Source organism: Odontesthes bonariensis, chromosome 3 (genome assembly GCF_027942865.1).
Source record: "Odontesthes bonariensis isolate fOdoBon6 chromosome 3, fOdoBon6.hap1, whole genome shotgun sequence".
Taxonomy (NCBI): Eukaryota; Metazoa; Chordata; class Actinopteri; order Atheriniformes; family Atherinopsidae; genus Odontesthes; species Odontesthes bonariensis.
In genome coordinates this window covers 11046699-11064710 of record NC_134508.1, presented here as the reverse complement: position 1 = coordinate 11064710, position 18012 = coordinate 11046699, and the positions used below count along the sequence as shown (strand labels likewise).

General features: G+C 43.0%; 1 protein-coding gene across 1 annotated transcript in view; it reads right to left on the bottom strand.

Annotated features, from left to right (window-relative positions):
* The window catches only part of shq1 (SHQ1, H/ACA ribonucleoprotein assembly factor), a 41255-nt gene that overhangs the window by 11819 nt on the left and 11424 nt on the right, over positions 1 to 18012 (bottom strand). The window contains exons 8-11 of the mRNA XM_075460256.1: positions 14758 to 14915; positions 12826 to 12879; positions 9701 to 9824; positions 2297 to 2417 (exon numbers count right to left, since the gene is read on the bottom strand). Coding sequence (XP_075316371.1) covers positions 2297 to 2417; positions 9701 to 9824; positions 12826 to 12879; positions 14758 to 14915 — 457 coding nt within the window. The remainder of the gene's footprint in view (positions 1 to 2296; positions 2418 to 9700; positions 9825 to 12825; positions 12880 to 14757; positions 14916 to 18012) is intronic.

The following is an 18012-nucleotide window of genomic DNA, read 5'->3' as shown; positions in this document are numbered from 1 at the left end:
GCATGTATGGTAGGGGAGGTCAGCCTGTGGAAAACACGACTGCTGTAAACCCCACAGAGCAGCTGGCTCCTTTTGCAACAATGGAGGCATATGTCATGAGAAAAACAAAGAAAATCTTCTTTCAGTTATAAGCTTGTACATATTGGGGAATAACTGAAAACAAGTCATCTGGTCCTTGCCAGGTCTTAAAATTCTGTAAACACAAGCTCAGATGAACAAAAACATGTGCATATTAAACCATGCCAAGGCAAAATGCAGAAGCAGCGTGTCCACCCTCACTCCTTCCATGGGAAATCAGAGGGAAAAGTAGCAGCCAGGTTCTGCTAATCAAATTAACTCAATTCATTGATCATCAGCAAGTGTGAGCACCTCTATAAAATCTGATGTTTTGGCAGTTTGCTGCTCTGGAGCATTCAGGTGTGCGTTAACACAATGCCAAGGAGGAAAGACATCAGCAATGATCTTAGAGAAGCAACTGTTGCCGCCCATCAACGTGGGAAGGGTTATAAGGCCATTTCCAAACTATTTGGACCCCATCATTCTACAGAGAGAAAGATTATTCACAAGCGGAAAACACTCAAGACAGTTGCCAATCCTCCCAGGAGTGCACATCCCAGCAAGTTCACCCCAAGGCCAGACTGTGTAATGCTCAGAGAAACTAAAAAACCCAAGAGCTACATCTCAGACTCTACAGACCTTCCAAGTTCATGACAGAACTTTTAGAAAAACACTGAACATGTATGGCTTGTTTGGAAGGATTTCAGGAGAAAGTCCCTTCTCGCCAAAACGAACATGTCAGCACAGCTTAGGTTTGTAAAGTTACAGATGAGACCAAAGTGGAGATGTTTGCTCATGATGCACAGCAGCACGTTTGGAGAAAACCAAACACAGCATATCAGCACAAACACCTCATACCAACTGTCAAGCACGGTGGTGGAGGGCTCAACCTGACCTTCAGAGAGCTGTGCTTAAACAAATGCTGCAAACCTCAATGAACTGAAGCTACGTTGTAAAAAGGAGTGGGCCAAAATTTCTCCACAATGATGCGATAGACTGATAACATTAAACAGAAAACGATTACTTTGCACCGTTGTTCATCTGAGCTTGTACTAACCTTATTGAAAGACCTGGTAGGGATCAGGTGATTAATCTATTTTTCTTTCTAATCATTACATCCAGACGTAAAACCTTGTGAGTGAAAAAAAGGGCATATTTTCTGTTTCACATGACTGGAGTTTAATAAACAACAAGTACGAATCTTCTGAAATCTCTCTTGGAGTGTGAGCCAAAGTACACAGAGAATTGCACGTCATGCTTGGTTTCTCTCTATAGTGGCTGAAAGTGATTGAAGCAGTTTATCCTGGATGTCTTTTTCACAACATGGCAGCTGGTGATAATAAGAGGTGATAATAGAAACTGTCTTTATCATAGAGAGATGTAACACTGCAATCGCAGGTCATTGCTGCGAGAAAATGAGGCCATCCATTCAATAATCGATGCAGAGCATAGCTGGAGTCAGCATGTTAAGCTGACAGTGAAATCCAAGGGATCCCGGCAACTGTAAACCCCTCTGCTGATTTCCTGACATTCCAGCATCTGAAACATTTTTAGAGCGGAATTCAAGACTTCTGGTGGTAAAGTCTTGATGGGGGCGATGGCAGGGGGTGGGGGTGTCCACACTAAATCCCTGTAGACCTTTTATCGTGTCTGCATCTGGGCGCCGAGCCTACAACATCAGGCGCGCATTTTTCAACTGGGCTTTTTTCCAGACGAGCACACCACTCGGCTGAACCCCGGCCAAGAGTAAAGCAGAGCTCATTACAGAGAAATGTGCTCGCAGGATCGCATTTAAAATGTGTAAGCAATTTTTAAATATGAACTAAGAGGAGAAGAGAGCCAATGGACCGGTATCATCAGGAAATAAAGTGCAGATTTCGCAGGCTTGGCTTGCAGTGCTGGTGGAAGGTTACACCCATGGAGGATGTGAGAAGCCCCCGCACACGCACGGGTAGTCGTCCAAGTTTCATACACAGGGATTCTGTATAAGTGCCGCTGGCTCCTCTGAGACTCACTGATGCCACTTTGGCCCCGCACGATAATGGAGATCGCATCTTCTGCTGGCTCGGTCACTCAGAAAGCCCTGCTGTGACAAATGACTCGTCTAATCCTCTCATCTAAAGCAATGACGCATTGTGGGGAATGATCAGCACTTCTCACGGCTCTAAACGTAAAAATTCAATAGATGACGGCCTCGAGATGTGTGTCTGTGTGGATTTCTGCTGGCAGGTGGACTTACTTGACCCTCTGGATCCAAATGCAGTAGTCCGTGATGTACAGATCGTTCAGTATGTAAGCCGGGTCGTTCTCTCGGAAGATTTTGTGGACATCCAGCAGGCACTTGAGGATGCAGGCTTTCCCTGGGCACAGGAACGGAAAAACTGTGTTATTTGAGCTTTGTATTGAGAATGATAATGTGCTCCAACAGCTGGCAGACAGCATCAATCCTAAGGCTTACAGTCATTGTTCCATACATAAAAGCCAAGGTAAAGAATGAGAGGGAAATCCCAGCGTGCGGCAAGAGTAATTTGATCTACATGGTTTGAGAAGTGGCGCGTCTGGGACAAAAGAGACCGAAAAGCTGAGCACTTCTTTGACAGCCTGAATCGTTTCTGATACTCAGGGCGTCAATTTCATGGGGGCTCTGCTTACACTTTAAAAAGTTTGCTGTGACTTGTCAAAAGCAGTTTTGATGCTCTTCTATCAGACAGCAACGTAACGGTTGGCATCAGAAGCTTTGTAGTCATTTAGTGTGCAACAACACCTCAGTTTGACTCACGCATCAGACTTATCAGATCAATCTCCGATCCACAGCTGTGGTACTCTAACACGGAATGACGTTTGGTTGCATGTGCCACCCTCTCAGCGACTGGTTGGCAGTTGGTGACTCAAACAGATCATCTCCACTGTGTATTCTGTTTAATTCTGTTAAACTCTGTTGTTAAAAAATGACTCGGATTTTCAGACTAGCAGAATTGATCTGTACTCGTATGAACCATGGACACTGCCACTGTGTTGAGACCCTTTATATTAATGAGATACCACTTTAAAAACATTTTTTAAATACTTAAAATGCATTGTGCTTGATTACGATTTGTAAAAATTAGGTAACAAAAAGGCTGCAGTAATGCTCATCTTATTTGATGCTAGGTTCCCCTCTTTTGTGTGTGTGTGTTGGATGGAGGCGGAAAGGGAAGTGGCCGAGTTGGGATTCTGTTGGACCAATAAGCCAATCACCAACAGGAAAAGGATGCAGAACTTGATTTTCCTGCTTTTAAGAGAATCAAAGAAAGACCGTCTTTTGAATCTTTATCCAGTGAATAAGTGGCACTGGTACAGCCTTTGTGGTTCATTAACAGCCACAAAAGTTCTTAAAGTTTTTTTAATAGAATAAAGACGACAAATAGATGGCAACAAAGTCACAGTTTTTAATACCATGTATGTTCAGAGAGTGAGGTTACCATAATCATCAAACTATTAACCATGTTTGAATTTTACAGAGGGCTTCTAGTAATAACTAAAACCTGCTCTTCCATTGTGTGTTTTTACATGGTTAGCTTGCCGCAACACAGAATCTGCTTCTTTAATTCTGACACATGGCTTGTCCCTGCAGTATACGACAAACCAAACTGTGACTGCATTTCTCCAATCAGGCATATACATCAGTTTCTGAAGTGGCCAACAATCCACAGAGGGCAGGAGAATCTGCTCCTTTCCACCTCTGCAGAGCTGGCTGGCATTGTCCAGAGACATTCCAGACCGTTCTAAATAAACAGCACTCTCAGAGCGAGGAAAACCTTAAACAAACATTTGGTTTTCATTTAAAGCATGGGATCATATGCAGGGAACTCAGCCTTAAGAAGTCAGGACTTGGATCATACGAGGCAAAAACACGATTCTTTCCAAGACTTGACTTCTTTTTCAGAGGGAGGATGTATAATTTCCTCTGTTTGCAGAAAACTGGAGGAAAGGTTGGAGCTCTACACCAGTTTATCATGGTGATTCTGGCTTAGGACAAACAAGGTGTGTTAACGTAGTAAGAAATCAAGGGGAAAATACATATAATCTTGATAGGACTGCATAACTGTGCTGAGAGTTAAGTGGACCACAAACAAAAGCCTGCAGTGTCTTCAAGACGCAGAAGTAGAATAAAACAAAAAGCTACAGTACCGCAGCAAATTCAAAATGACATATTTGACATTTTCCCCAGTTGACGCTTTACATCAAGCACATTAGCGTAGGTATACAATCTTTATAATGAAAGAAGTCAGCATCTAATCACAAAATCTTCAGTTAACAAAAATAGAGTATAAAAATTAGGTGATTAAGCTGTGATATGCATTTTTGCATGTAAAGAAATCTCCCACAAATGAGATGAAAAGTAGAGTCATTGGTTGAACTCTCGACTTTCAATAAAACTTTAAGCATTGATAAAATATTGACTATTAAAATATGATTTCTTAATATTATATATAATTGGAGAAAAAAAAACTTTAGGGTCCGCAATGGTCGAAAGTTCTTTAAGTCAAGTTCACACTACAAGATTTTAGAGCCACTTTTCACATACAAGATTTCTGGACGTTGCAGACAAATGGCTCAGATATGATACAAATATATGATTTGATTGCCGGCCACCAATCGCTATGTGTGAGCTAATCGTAGACAGTTGGAGGACTCCGACTATATCTGTAACATGTTGGATATTTTTTGGCAAAGTCAGTGGGTGAGGAGATATTTAGTGAGCCGTCAGCATTGAACTACAGCCAATAAGAATTTAAGAAATGAGCTCAGTGACACAAGAGGGGGAAATCCAAAAGAAGAATGCAAATAAAAAAATTAAGTCTGGCGAGAAAACCTATTCCCTTTTGATATTTTGTGTACAATCTCATGACAGTCTAAAGGAAAAAGCCACAGAGAGAAACTGTCAGTTCTCATTAACAACACTGTGTGAAAAACAGACTCAAGCACCAGGAGACTAGCATCTTAAGCCAGGTTTCCATTCGCTAGCAAAGTAAATCTGTAGCAATATTTTTGAAAAGCCGCAAAATAGAAAATGTGAATCAAATACATTTCAGACTGACGTTTACGCTGTCAGTCACATGAGTTTGTTTGCTCAGACCAAAAAAAAAAGAAGAGGAAAGCTGATGAATCGTGACTTTTTAAGATGTTTCCATGCCCCCCCGACATGCATCACGTCTTCTTCCAAACACTAAAACTACCACTGTATAAATAGTTTTACATATTAGTGGAAATTTTCTTTTGTTTTGATACATTACAGTTTCCATTCTCACATCCTCAAAATGAGAATTGAAACCGGCCGTGGAAGCCTGGTTCTAGTGAAACGTTAATGACATAAGACACACTCGTCTGCATGATAGCTGTGTCCGCTTGATAAAAATCTGTCAGACTAGTCAGGGGGTTAAGTCTGGCTAAACACTTTGAAGCGTGTGGACACCCCCTCCGCTGCAGATAACACATGTCGTCTGAACCCACTGGGAATTCAAAACTCCCAATTATGTTATGCAGTGTGAACAATATATCAATCTGATGACACTGGAAAGGATGTAGTTGGTACTTGGGTTTAAAAGATTAGGAAAAATCAGGCTGCTGACCTGTCTGCTCCCAGTTGGAGTTGCAGGCCCATTTTGGGGTAAGCTGTCTCTTTGATACGCTGTTTAATCCCTGCTCCCTGTGGTGAGAGTGCAAAGTGTCAGGGAGGCTCCAAAGACTACCAGCCCCTGGGGAAAGCTCCAGTGGCCAAAACGCATCTCATGTAAAATGAACGTTATTAATACTGAATACTTCCAGAGCAAACGCAGAGGCAGCTTTCATAAAACGGGAACAGGAGCATTGAGTCTTTTTGCATTGGCCTCATTTTGTAAGTGGTGATGATGTGCATTACATCATTGTTTGGCAGATCTTTCCACTAAAGCCGCATTCGGACAGAGCAGTTCTAAGAACGGTCCTCCTCGAATTTCGTTCTGATAACTGTCCTTCCCCAGGGGAACTGTTTTAGTTTGCATTTGCACATGAGTCGGGACCTGACAGAGACTGATGCGACGCAACCGTCTGCGACAGTGACGTGTTACTTTAGTGTCACATTCAACAACAAAACAAAACCGAACCCGCGAAAAGTAAGGAGAGAAGAAAAAAACACCACAAAGAAGCTAATATGGAGGCCACCGTGTTCATGGTCTGCATGATGGTGATATTAATCATGGACGATCACATCGGGTGTCTAACATTGAGGCTGGAAGAGCTCACAGAGAGAGTCAGGATCGAGCGCAGGCCATACTTCTTCATTTCATGAAGGAAGGAGAGCAGCGCGCCGCAGACAAAGGAGACCACGTGTAAGTTTAACTTATTAAACACGCGCAGGTTGTGTCCGTGTCGTATGAGGAAACCTTTCAGCCGTAACAACATGACAAGGGGCGGAGCTACCGACCACCAAACACCTCCGTCAGATGTGTTCCTATAGAACCCAGAACAGACAGGTTCCTACAGTGTGAATGCGGCTTATGTCGAGACTAATGCACCAGAACAATTCCTCCGCCACTGTAGTTTCCCCTCCTTTGTCACAGATGCAAACATGCTTAAGCCATGAAACTAACCCAATAACATATAGACAGCACCCCCGAACCTCCTGGAGTTCAACCTCCTCATTCATGAATGTCTGAAAACAGAGATTCCAGGCAGATGGACCTTGCCACATGCCCCGTCCTTCGGTGAGATGATGACGGCGCCCAGTCCCTCTCAGGCTCTCCGCTCTCAACTTGCAGCCACTTAGGAGGCAGGTGGAAGCGCTCCTTCAGAATACTCGCCACACTGCCAGAGGGCTGTTCAAATATTTACTGTTGGATAACATTTCCTCCGCGGCCTTAACCTGTGTACTGCCGCTAATGGGTTTGTTTTGCTAATACCGATGAATGTTTGTTTTTACAGCTACTTAAATGGAGTGACTTTAAAAAAAAAAAAAAAACTGAAGCGTACATTTACATTTTTTTCTACTATGACACCATTTAATTAGTGTGTAAAGTATTGCGGGGAGAAAACAAACCAGCCCGGATTACTGTAGTGTTACAGTTCATTAAGGGAAAACCCTATTAGTCATCCTTCCATAATGCTTGTTCTGCTTATGTTTGCAGTGGGTGAAAATGATAAATAAAATAAAGAAACAAGCCTTGGCAGGGACTGTTGAGGCCCTTTATCATCAGCTGGCAGTTTTTGGGCAGAGCGGGGCCAGAGTGTGATGGTCTTTGAGCTGTACGGAGACTTAGACTCCACATGAAAAATTTTGTTTCAAGATAAGATGAAGAAGGTGAAGGGACTCAGCGACTAACTGCTTCTTCCCTCGCTCCCCTGATCAGCTCAGATTCCTTCCTAATGAGGCGAGGAAATGCTAATCTGAGGCTTAAAAGGCCTTTAATTTGCTGTCATTTACCAGTGCTAAAATCATCACAGAGCTGGATAATCTTAGCCCTCACACGTCCTGAGTTATGTTTACATTCCTGACTCTCAGCTCGTCTGCAGGGGCTTTTGATTTAAAGATTACTCTGGGATTCAGGGTATCAAAGTCAACAGGCTGTTCTCAACTAATCCGCGGTTTGGTTCCCTGAGGCTTGGGGAGGGGCCTGGCTCCTCTCCTCCACTCTTTTGCTTGAATATAACCTTCAAAAACACTCGCTGCAGTATGCCCATGAAGCACTTTCTCCAACTCTGTGTCCAACTGTCAGGCTGCTTCTGCCAGAAAACACACCAAGAGAGCATGCTGGCTGTCGGGCTGCCGTTTCAGCAGCATCCACTCACACTCGAGCTGCATCCCACTGCTTCCAGGCGCGCAGCAGATTCTATCTGACTGCACATGCTTAAACCCATTAACATATGAAAACAATGCGCAGAGGAAACCACGGGGTGGACAGAATCAATTAACAGTGATTAGCAAAGAGCATGTGTTTAGAGTGGAGAGAAATTAAGTTGGATTTTACTCCACGTTTTTAACTCCAAGACCACACAACCCACTAAGATGGCACCGACTCTAAAGAACGTGGCAAACATCCACGGATCGCTGCAACTATGCAAAAGTGGAACATCCCCGTAATAGTAGATTTTTTTTTGGTGGTATCGGTCGTGCATCCTGGGTGATCTGATCGTAAGTGGGCAGCTTCAAATACACACCTGATATTACAATGCGTCTCGAGTGGCCACTTGTGACTGGATCTCACTTGCTATTTATGTTTCCATAAAACCATGACCACATGCAGTGTGCATCAATGTTCAGATATCAACACGTTTCTAGATGCCCATAGACTTCAGAGTATATATGGTATATATATATATATATACACATTTATATTTACAAGGACATGTGTGTAGTATATATTTATTTTTGTGATTATATATTTATTTAGATATTTAGGAAGTGTATATATGGCATATATTTATATAGGTGTATTGTAGTTAGGATATTTACAAACTGAAGAGTAGTTAAAAAGGGTTGAGAAACTAAAAAAGTATTGTACTTCTTCCCATTCCTTTTTCGAACAATGTGTGGTGCTTTGTTATGTATTAGCACTTTATGTGATTGAATTTTTAAATTATTTTTCTTTCTTTTGTATGTACAAATAGTTGCATACATTTTCTTTTTTTATATGTGTTCGAAAATAAAAATCTATCAATCAATCAAAAAAACATTTCAGTGAGCTCAGTGATGCAACCGATGAGATATGAGAGCTGATTTCTTTCCTCACTGCCGGTGATGACATGTTTACCCTCAGTGCTCTGAGGGTTACGACAGCTCACTACCTCCCAGGGGACAAGCCTGCGACAACATAACGGGATGGCACTGAACTGTATCCCACAGGTTATCTTGGACCATAGTTTTTGATAATCATGATTCTCTGAGGTTTATTGTTTTTAACCGAATCTCAGACCGCTACTCACGGCAGCGCAGAAAGTGAGCCGTCTGCTCTCTTGCAGGTTCTAAAATTGATCGCTTGTTAACACTTTCACGTTGCACTCGAAAGCCAACTGTTAAAATGGCCGTTTCTACACAACTTTTGCAATGCCGTGTATAAGTGGGTGTACATGGGATCTTTGTGATTTCATTGATGCAACGCATTTCACAATTCAGTGAGCACAACCAGCACAATCGATGGCTATAACAAACAAAACAAAAATGACACTATTGACGTTGATCAATGACCCATGGTCATTTTTTAAGATTATTAATGAACCAGTTCAGCAAAACGTTTAGCCCCCCCCCCAAAAAAAATAATTGTTTCTACAATATGTTCCCACAAATTGTTGCTGCATTATACGATATCAGCTGGAAGATGCATGTAAATGTTTACGATTTTGTTAGCTGGTGAATAAAAACATACGGTACATCCATTAATGCATTGGACATTAGCTGCATGTCCGGGGGACAAATACTACTCAAACTGCTAAACCAGTGTGGATAAATGTGTCCCAGACCATCTCTGAATGTGGCCTGAGCGACTGGATCTGAATGCATCCTCTATCTGTATTTAGCACTATCCACTTGTGATCAGATCACCCAGGAAACATGTTACTACTACATTAGAACAGTGCCTAGCCCTAGTGTGTGTGTGTGTGTGTGTGTGTGTGCTTTTAAGCGACTCACCTGACTGCAAAATCTTAGCCGTGTCACGAATTGCAGAGGTGACCAAAACAAAGTGTCTGTATAGTGGGTAGCACAGAACCCTCCTTCCAAATGACACCAGGACCTCTTGCAGGGAGCTGTAAGTCTGCAGGACACAGAACGTGACTCTCATGAAGGATGGCAGCATCAACCTTTCTATTCACAGACAGAATGACAAACGCAAAGATGCAGCTGACAGAAAAACGCGTGATTCTGCCAAATCTTTTGCCCACACTCTCTTTTTCACAGGCTGAATACTAAACTTTCATTTGTGTGCACGTGATGCTGCTCCAATTACTCCGAACAGCAAGCCTTTTATAAAGCTGGCAAAAAGGGGGTTCACGACTCTTAAACACCTCTGCAGGCAGCTCTGGCCTGTTAATTGCTGCCTTGCTTTAATCCCTGCCGTCACTCTATGACGTCCTCCTCTTTAAAGGACACACAGCCTGGAGAAACAAGCCGATATTTATCCTGTGTTCCTCTCCCTCCTTTTCTGAGAGCCTTGTTACGGATGTGCTGTGAGCTGGCGAGTGCTTGTCATCTGGATCACACTTTCCCCTGGGCTTGTTTAGCAGAAGTGTAAATAATGTCTGTGCTGCTGTGGGGTGGGTGGGGAGGGAGACTCAAGAGTAACACCAGCGCAGTCGACTGAGGACAAGTAAACATGCAGCAGATGGAGGGAGGGAGGGTGGGTTGGTGAAGGGAAAGGAGTAAAAGAAAGGGGATTGTTCAGCGTACGCGAGGCAAGAGAGACAGCCAGCCGGATCGTTAAAGAAGAGACAGTTGAGGGGAGAATGGAGTGAGTAAGCAGGGCTGATATCAGCAGTGACACGGAGACAGACTGCCAGTCAAAGACGGAGAGAAATCTATCGCGGAGGTGATTAAGAAGGGAGGAGGAGCAGGAGGAGGTGGCGGGACACTGAGCGAGGTGGTATGCTGATGGGAGCTGACAGCTCTGCTGACTGTCTGACGAGCAGTAAAGGCTCTAGCATGGTTGCCGCGTCTGCTCGCGCGAGCGGTGTTGATGACGTCACGATTTCGTGCTCGCCATATATAGTGGCGCAAGTCGATGCGCCAGTAGTTGCAATTTTCTCCATCACAGAGGTGGCACTGCTACGTGAAGGTTACCTCTACTTTACAACCACGAAAGTCGAGAAGAAAACAATGAAGAGCAGGAGTACTGTCATCAATGATGCTGCTGCAGTATCTGGATAGTTTAAATTTTTTAATTCACTCAATAGAGGTGAAGGTCTGAAGCCCCTGGCATCACCATTGGGAGTCTCTTCCCTCTTCTTTGCCTTCAGGTATCTGTCCCGTAGCTTCTTCCACACTCTCTTACAGAACTCTCCCTCTTTCCCCAAAGTTCTGCCGATCTCTGTCCACGAGTTTTGGGAGTTTACGTGCTCCCTCTGCTGTTTCACTGCAGTTTCGTACAGCTGTCTGTACAAACGCACCTCCTCACTGAGCCTGGTCTCACATCGGTCCATCCGGTTTGTCGTTCTCGGCGCAGCCAAGTTACAAAAATCGACTGGTGCACGACAACACGCTGCGCCGTCTTTTCAAGGCAAGAGCCAGGCCTGAAACGCCATTTTGACGTCACGGGCCGCCACCGCCGTGTCAACTGTAAATCCGCCTTAAGGAGGCTTCCAGGCAGGTGAAGACTCTTCTTTACTTCACTGTGACCGCAGCAAGAAAACTACCACGTGTCAGTCTGTGGTCAAACTCTCACAAACCGGTCCCGATCAAGCCCAATTCTTAATGAGGCTGCTCCGGGATCCTATCCCTCACAAAAGTATTCAATCATGCTCGACGTATGGACATATCAGACGTATGGGTTAAATATGGCAACGTTTCCCCCCCATGTGCAAGAAGAATAGCAGGAACCGATGCAGTGTGGATCCACACTGAGCACCTGTCTGCGTCTGCAGAGACAGAAGTGATCCAAACTCCATTAACTTGTCAGTTGGGATTTAGGACTGATTTATAGCTGTGTAGTAAGTGATACCTGCAGCAGATGAGCACCTTCCCTTCAGGGTCTACACCTCCGCTTCAAGTGGAATGTTGCAACATGGGTGGGGATATCAAGAATTCTTGTCCTCATTAGTCTGGTTCACATGAGTATTTCTAATGCGCATTTTTAAGAAAAGCATTCGAAAAAGTTCATGTCAAAAAAAAAACCTCTTAAACCTGCTTGAGGTGGTCTAAAAATCCTAAAATCACTATCAGGATGGAAACAGGAAAACTGAAGCAGGTGTACAATGTTCGGACCAATTTACAAAATACTTGTTGAATTTTGGAAGCCAATGAATGAGCGTGTTTTGACTTAAGAGGATTTAGGCACAAACCCAAGTGTCTGTTGGAAGAATTTCCCCTTGCTGGATTAATAAAGTACTATGATTGGATTTGAACATTTACAGTAACATCTTTGTGCAGCTTCCCTATAACAAACAATGTAAAATAGCCACTAACAAGTCAGAAGAAGTTGGTCACTGCTTTTGTTTGTTTTTTTCATCAGAGGGATCTCTTGCTCATAATAAGATCCGTGTAATCTCTGGTGCGTGGAACCAGCCGTCAGTTTCACATTCGGCTGAAATGTTGACTCATCTGACCACAGAACACGTGTTCACAGAGCTGACATACAGCTTCCTCCTCCAGTAACAGTTTACAGTGCCAGTATTCCTGGATGCAGTGTGTGGTTTTAACTGAATTATCAAGAGAACTCCAGAGCCTGTGGGACTACATTCATCATGTTAGCATGATGATTTCTCAGGAATTTTAGCCGAAGGGCTCGGAGGTCGCATCCAACAGTGATGTCTAACCTCGGACTTTACGCACTGAGCTTTCCCGTGACTTCTTGAAACTGTTCATTCCAACATGCAATGCAGATGTTGAGTAACCTTATTTCACCTTTGGTGGATGCGTCTTTTATGCCCAATCGTGACACCCTCGCCTGTCACCAGTGAATCTGCTGACTGTAGAATAGTTTCTACAGTTAAGACGCTGAAGATCATTTCTTTGGATGCCTGTCTGTTAAATAAAGGTTCAAACAACTTCCCATCTTCTTCGGAAATGAGGTGTGTACATCAGGTGAGTAATAACCTACTCACCTCCAGCCAGCACAGAGTCCCGCTGAGTTTTCTGATAGTCCACGATGACTCCACCTGCAGGGTACGAGGGAACCTCTCGTCATCACAATAGTAACACACAGGAAATGCTCCGAAAACAGGCAGCACTTTAAATTCTGGCAGGACAAAAGAATAGACAAGCAGCCACTCGGGAGTGTAGCTCACAGAGAGGAGCAAGCTAGACGAGGCTTTTGAGATAAGGGAGGTGATTTGTTGTGGCCTAGTCTCCTATGACAATGTCTTAAATCTAAACTCAAATGTTCGTCTTTGACATTTTTCTTTTTCAAAAAGCTAAAATGTAATGAATCATTCTGCTGGACCAGATATTTCACAGATTAAATCAAATCTACCTTTTTCAGCTTGCCTTTCTGCAGCTATCTTAAAGGGATAGTTCACCTCTTTTGACATGAAGCTGTATGACATCCCATATTAGCAATATCATTTATTAAATTTGACTACTTCTTCCTGTGAGCCGAGTTCCAGCCTCGTTTTGGTGTTGACGAAGGTAGTCTGGCTAGTTGGCTGGGGCTTAAAAAATAAAGCGTTTTGCTTCTCAAAACAATATGCATTCAAAAGAGTAATACATTTGCATCACAAAATCTTTCATCCAGAAAAAGTCAGACCTCCCAATAGCTTGGCACCATTTTCTCTCCCTTCAAATCAATGCGTTCAGCCACCTGCCGACAGCCGCACCTGTTATGCTGCGTGTACACCAAGAGCGACCTCCGCTACCTGGTAGCGGAGGTCGCTGGAGAAGCTTCGCTTGAGAATTTGCTTTGGTAGCTTTGGTAGCTCGTAACGTCACATTTAGAATGTTCAATTTTTAAAGGCCCCGCGGCTGTGCAACACCCCCGCGGAAAAAAACATGAGGAAAGAGAGGGCAGGGACACGAATAAACGTGTTGTTATTTACAATTTGTTATACAAGATATACATCACGTTACAAATTATGTAAAACTACATTAAGTACACCTGAGAAGAGCAGGAATAGCAGAGGCAGCTGTGAAAATAAACTAAATTTGAAATAAAATCCAAAATAAATCCGAAATAAAACGTAATTGCAGTGAGAAAGGTATGCGTGGGGTTACTACACTATTGTATTGAAGCACTCGACACGGCAATTGCAACAGTCTGAGGACTAAACGACTATTGTTTGGATAGAACTAAAGTTTACACGTCTGTTTCCGCGAACCCCGCGGATTGTCAGACCCCTACAATCTGTGGATTGTCATTGGTTTTCGCCAAAACGCGTCATAGCTCATTACCATAAAGTTAGCTTGAGTTTAATCGCTGGAATCCACTCACTCAGTTAGCTCACCCTCCATAGAGAAATAATGATTTCTGGCGCTCAGGTAGCGTAGGTCGCTCTTGGTGTACACGCAGCATTACGGTGTTTCCTGCTCAGAAGCAGGGGACTGCTCGGTCTGCACTTCGGTCTGCACGGTTTACACAGCAGCAGTAATACGAGGGTAGAGAGAAAATAGCGCCAAGCGATTGTGACGTCTGACTTTTTCTGGATGAACGATTTTGTGATGCAAATGTATTACTCTTTCGAACGCATATTGTTTTGAGAACCAAGACGCTTTAGTTTTTAAGCCCCAGCCAACTAGCCGGACTACCTTCAACAACGCCAAAACGAGGCTGGAACTCGGCTCACAGGACGCAGCAGGGGGTAAGAAAATGTTCATAAGTGATATTGCTGATATGGGATGTCATACAGCTTCATGTCAAAAGAGGCGAACTATCCCTTTAAGAAGGGTGACACATAGAGACCTGGACTGAGCTTGGGGGATCTGCTGGTAATCTCTTAAGGCTCTGAAGAAAATGGAAGGGGTCTAAAGGATGTGAAAGTAGAGGGCTTTGTCATTCGATGCCAAGTACAGCTCAGAAGGCCTCTTCACACACACACACTCACATTGTGCTCCCCTTCCGTGGAGCGCATTTCATAGGAGTAAGCCAGCAGGACGTCCACAAGGCTGAGCCACGCTTGGCGACGGGACGTCTTGTCCAGCAGGTAGGCGCTGTTTGTGAATTTTCTCAGCTGCTCTTTCTCCTCCTCTGTGAATGCCACAGCTGCATGGGGAACAAGGAATTTACAATACAAAAGCACTGACACAGTCTGGTTTTTAAACATTTTCTCTGAAGGATTTGTGAACTGCACAAGACTCCAGCTGTGGGTGCGAGGAGCGGTTAAGCTGAGACGAGGGGGAGCTGCAGGCACTTCATCGCACACGCAAGCTTCTCAAGTTCGGTCTGTGCATGACTTTCCAAACGGTGCACAAGCACCAACACGTCATTCGAGTGTTCGCCTAAGCTTCGAGTTTAAAACACAAAACAAAAACAAAGAAGCAATTTTCAGCTCAAATAAACACAGAAACCAGCATGTATCAAGATAATAAGGCACAGTAGGCGTAAACAGCTTAATCAATCAGCAGGCTTAGTGCAAGAAGTCTTTAAAGACCATGTCCACACAAAGCTGAATAAATATGAGACACCGTCCACTAACATGAAGCAATGATATGTAGGATTAAGTCGAGTTGAATCCACTCGTGTCTCGGAAGCACAATACCTGCTAGACTCAGGATTTCTCCTGTTTGGGATTCAGAAACACCCTTGTGGGTCCTATAAGAAAAAAGCCTGGTCTCTCAATCTCACAATACCATAAAAACTGTCACAGATATAGTACAATCCTCACCTGTAAAGCCCCGAAAACTAAAAAAAAAAAAACTCTTTTATTCACTGCATCAGACTGCAGCCTGACAGTACAGGAGCAGATCTGTATTTTTCAGGGAAACTGTCCAAAATAATGGACCCCTAATAATGCTCTTTACCATGCGTAAATACACAAATCCATACGAAAAAAGAAGCTTTTTTTAATGACTCAGAGCAGAGAAATATTCTGGAGGAGACTGGCTCCTGACCTCTTGTGGGGATTATCTTCTTACAAGTTCAGAAGATCAGCAAGAGCAGCAGAGCGTGAGTACAGCAGCAAATACTCTATAGGATTTGAGGCCGTGTGCTGGTTTCTACTAGTTTAACGATACAGCGGAGACACACTCTTATATAGAGGGTATGCACCACGTCACTGCGCCGTCGAGGGAATGGAAGTGAATATCACCTTAAATTAAAAGTAGTTGTTGAAAATGAACTTTGCAACCTACCAAAGAATCTGTAGACAACACACATTAACATCTGGCCACGAATCAGGTTTGAAAGACACTTTTTGCCTTGTTATCATGATTTCTAATCAATTTTCCTGTTTATCCCCTCAATTTGTAACTTTGGGAAAACAGTTGACATTCGAGTATCAAATAAAGAAAGTTGGGAGTGTTGTTTGAGCACCGATGAAAATGACAATAAGAAACAATCTGAAATATTTGGCGCTAACTTTAAACATCAAATCCATTTCCAGACACATTTCTTTTTCAGAATTCACCCGTTTATCTGAGGTTGTCATGACCACCACACATCTAACCCACATCCTCAGAGCAGCGCTGCTACACACATTATTTCCAACAAATGCAAAAACACTGCAGTTACACTGATTAGAAATGGGGGATGCTGACAAGTTTATCAAAAACATTGAAGCCTACGAAAACGGCTTTGGCTAAAAATCTAACATAACTGTAACTGGACATATTCTGTTCCCTACGAATGCTCGTTTCTGGGCCTTGATTCCAGTGGTCTGGATGAATTCCAGCAATCCATTTGACTTTCCGCTTTTAACCTTTTGCTAGCTTGTAAAAAGAAAACTCCGACTTCTTTCTGAATCTGTTAGTGCACAACGGCTCATTTCCATTTTAGATAAGTTTTCTGTGTTTTTGAGGCGGTCTGATGACATCACGTGCCTATCAACAATGCAGTGCTAAAAAAAAGTCTTGATCCAGTTTGCATTCATTTCAATTCTGTTTAAACTCAAACTCTTTCACAGAGGTTTTGAACAATAGTTCTCCGGGCTTTCTGAAGGTCTTTCCAAGTTTTTCTTTGGACATTGGCTTTCAGAGCAATGTGGTTTTTGTTTGTTTCTACGCATAACAGATAACTTAGCAAAGAATCAATTTCAAATTGTATCTTTAGGGACATTGTTACATTATAAAGAAACATCAGATAATCCATCTACTGTTCACTGAAGCCTCATCAGAAATGGTCTATATGGAAAGGTGGCTGTCAAGAAGCCATTCTTCAGGAAGGGAAACAGGGAGAAAAGGCTGAGCTGTGCCAAAGGACACAAGAAGTGGGCTGAAAATCAGTGGCAGCAGGTCTGATGGAAGGATGAATCCTCCCCAGAGCCCAGACCTCAACATTATTGAAGCAGTGTGGGATCATCTTGACAGAGAACGGAACAAAAGGCAGCCGACATCCAAAGAAGAGCTTTGGAATGTCCTTCAAGAAGCCTGGAGAACTATTCCTGAAGACTCCTTAAAGAAAGCACAAGAAAGTTGTCAAAGATGATTTGGGCTGTTTTTAAGAATAAAAGGTGCTCAGACCAAATATTGACTGTCAAGCTTGTTAGAATAGTATAAACTCTGTTCTGGCCTTACTAACTGTATCGCCATTCGTCTGCCAGCGATGATATAAACGAGTGGTTCCCAAACTGTGGTATGCGTACCCCTAGTGGTACGCGGAGGTACTGCAGGGGGTACACGGCGCACGGGGAGTTTTTTATTTATTAAGACTTCACACTTTTATGGAGGACTGTTTATGAAGGAGACTCCAGTTTTGTGATGAATGTTACATGAGTTAGGCCTGTTAATGTATTCTTAAAAAGAGAGAGAAATGAGTTATGTTCATGTATTCTTAAAAAAAAAGAGATATGTTACTTGTTTAAGTTAGATAACAAAGGAAGATTATTTTGATTTAGTATTTATGCTATTTTGGTTAATTATTTATATTTCAAGAAAATGTTTTTTATTCTTATGTTGAATTCAACTGAGGTTAAAAAAAAGAGAGAGAAAGCCTGAGAATTTTATGTTCAAGTTAAGGATATTAAATAAAATGATTTTCATGTAATAACCACTGTGTTGCTCTACTTTTGGAGAATCATCGCACGCGTTGTATGTGTGAGGGGGTACTCAGGCCAAAAAAGTTTGGGAACCACTGATATAAACGACTGCACCATTTCCCTGTTTTCCTGGTGATGTACAACGAAATGAGGGGTGGTTGAGGACTT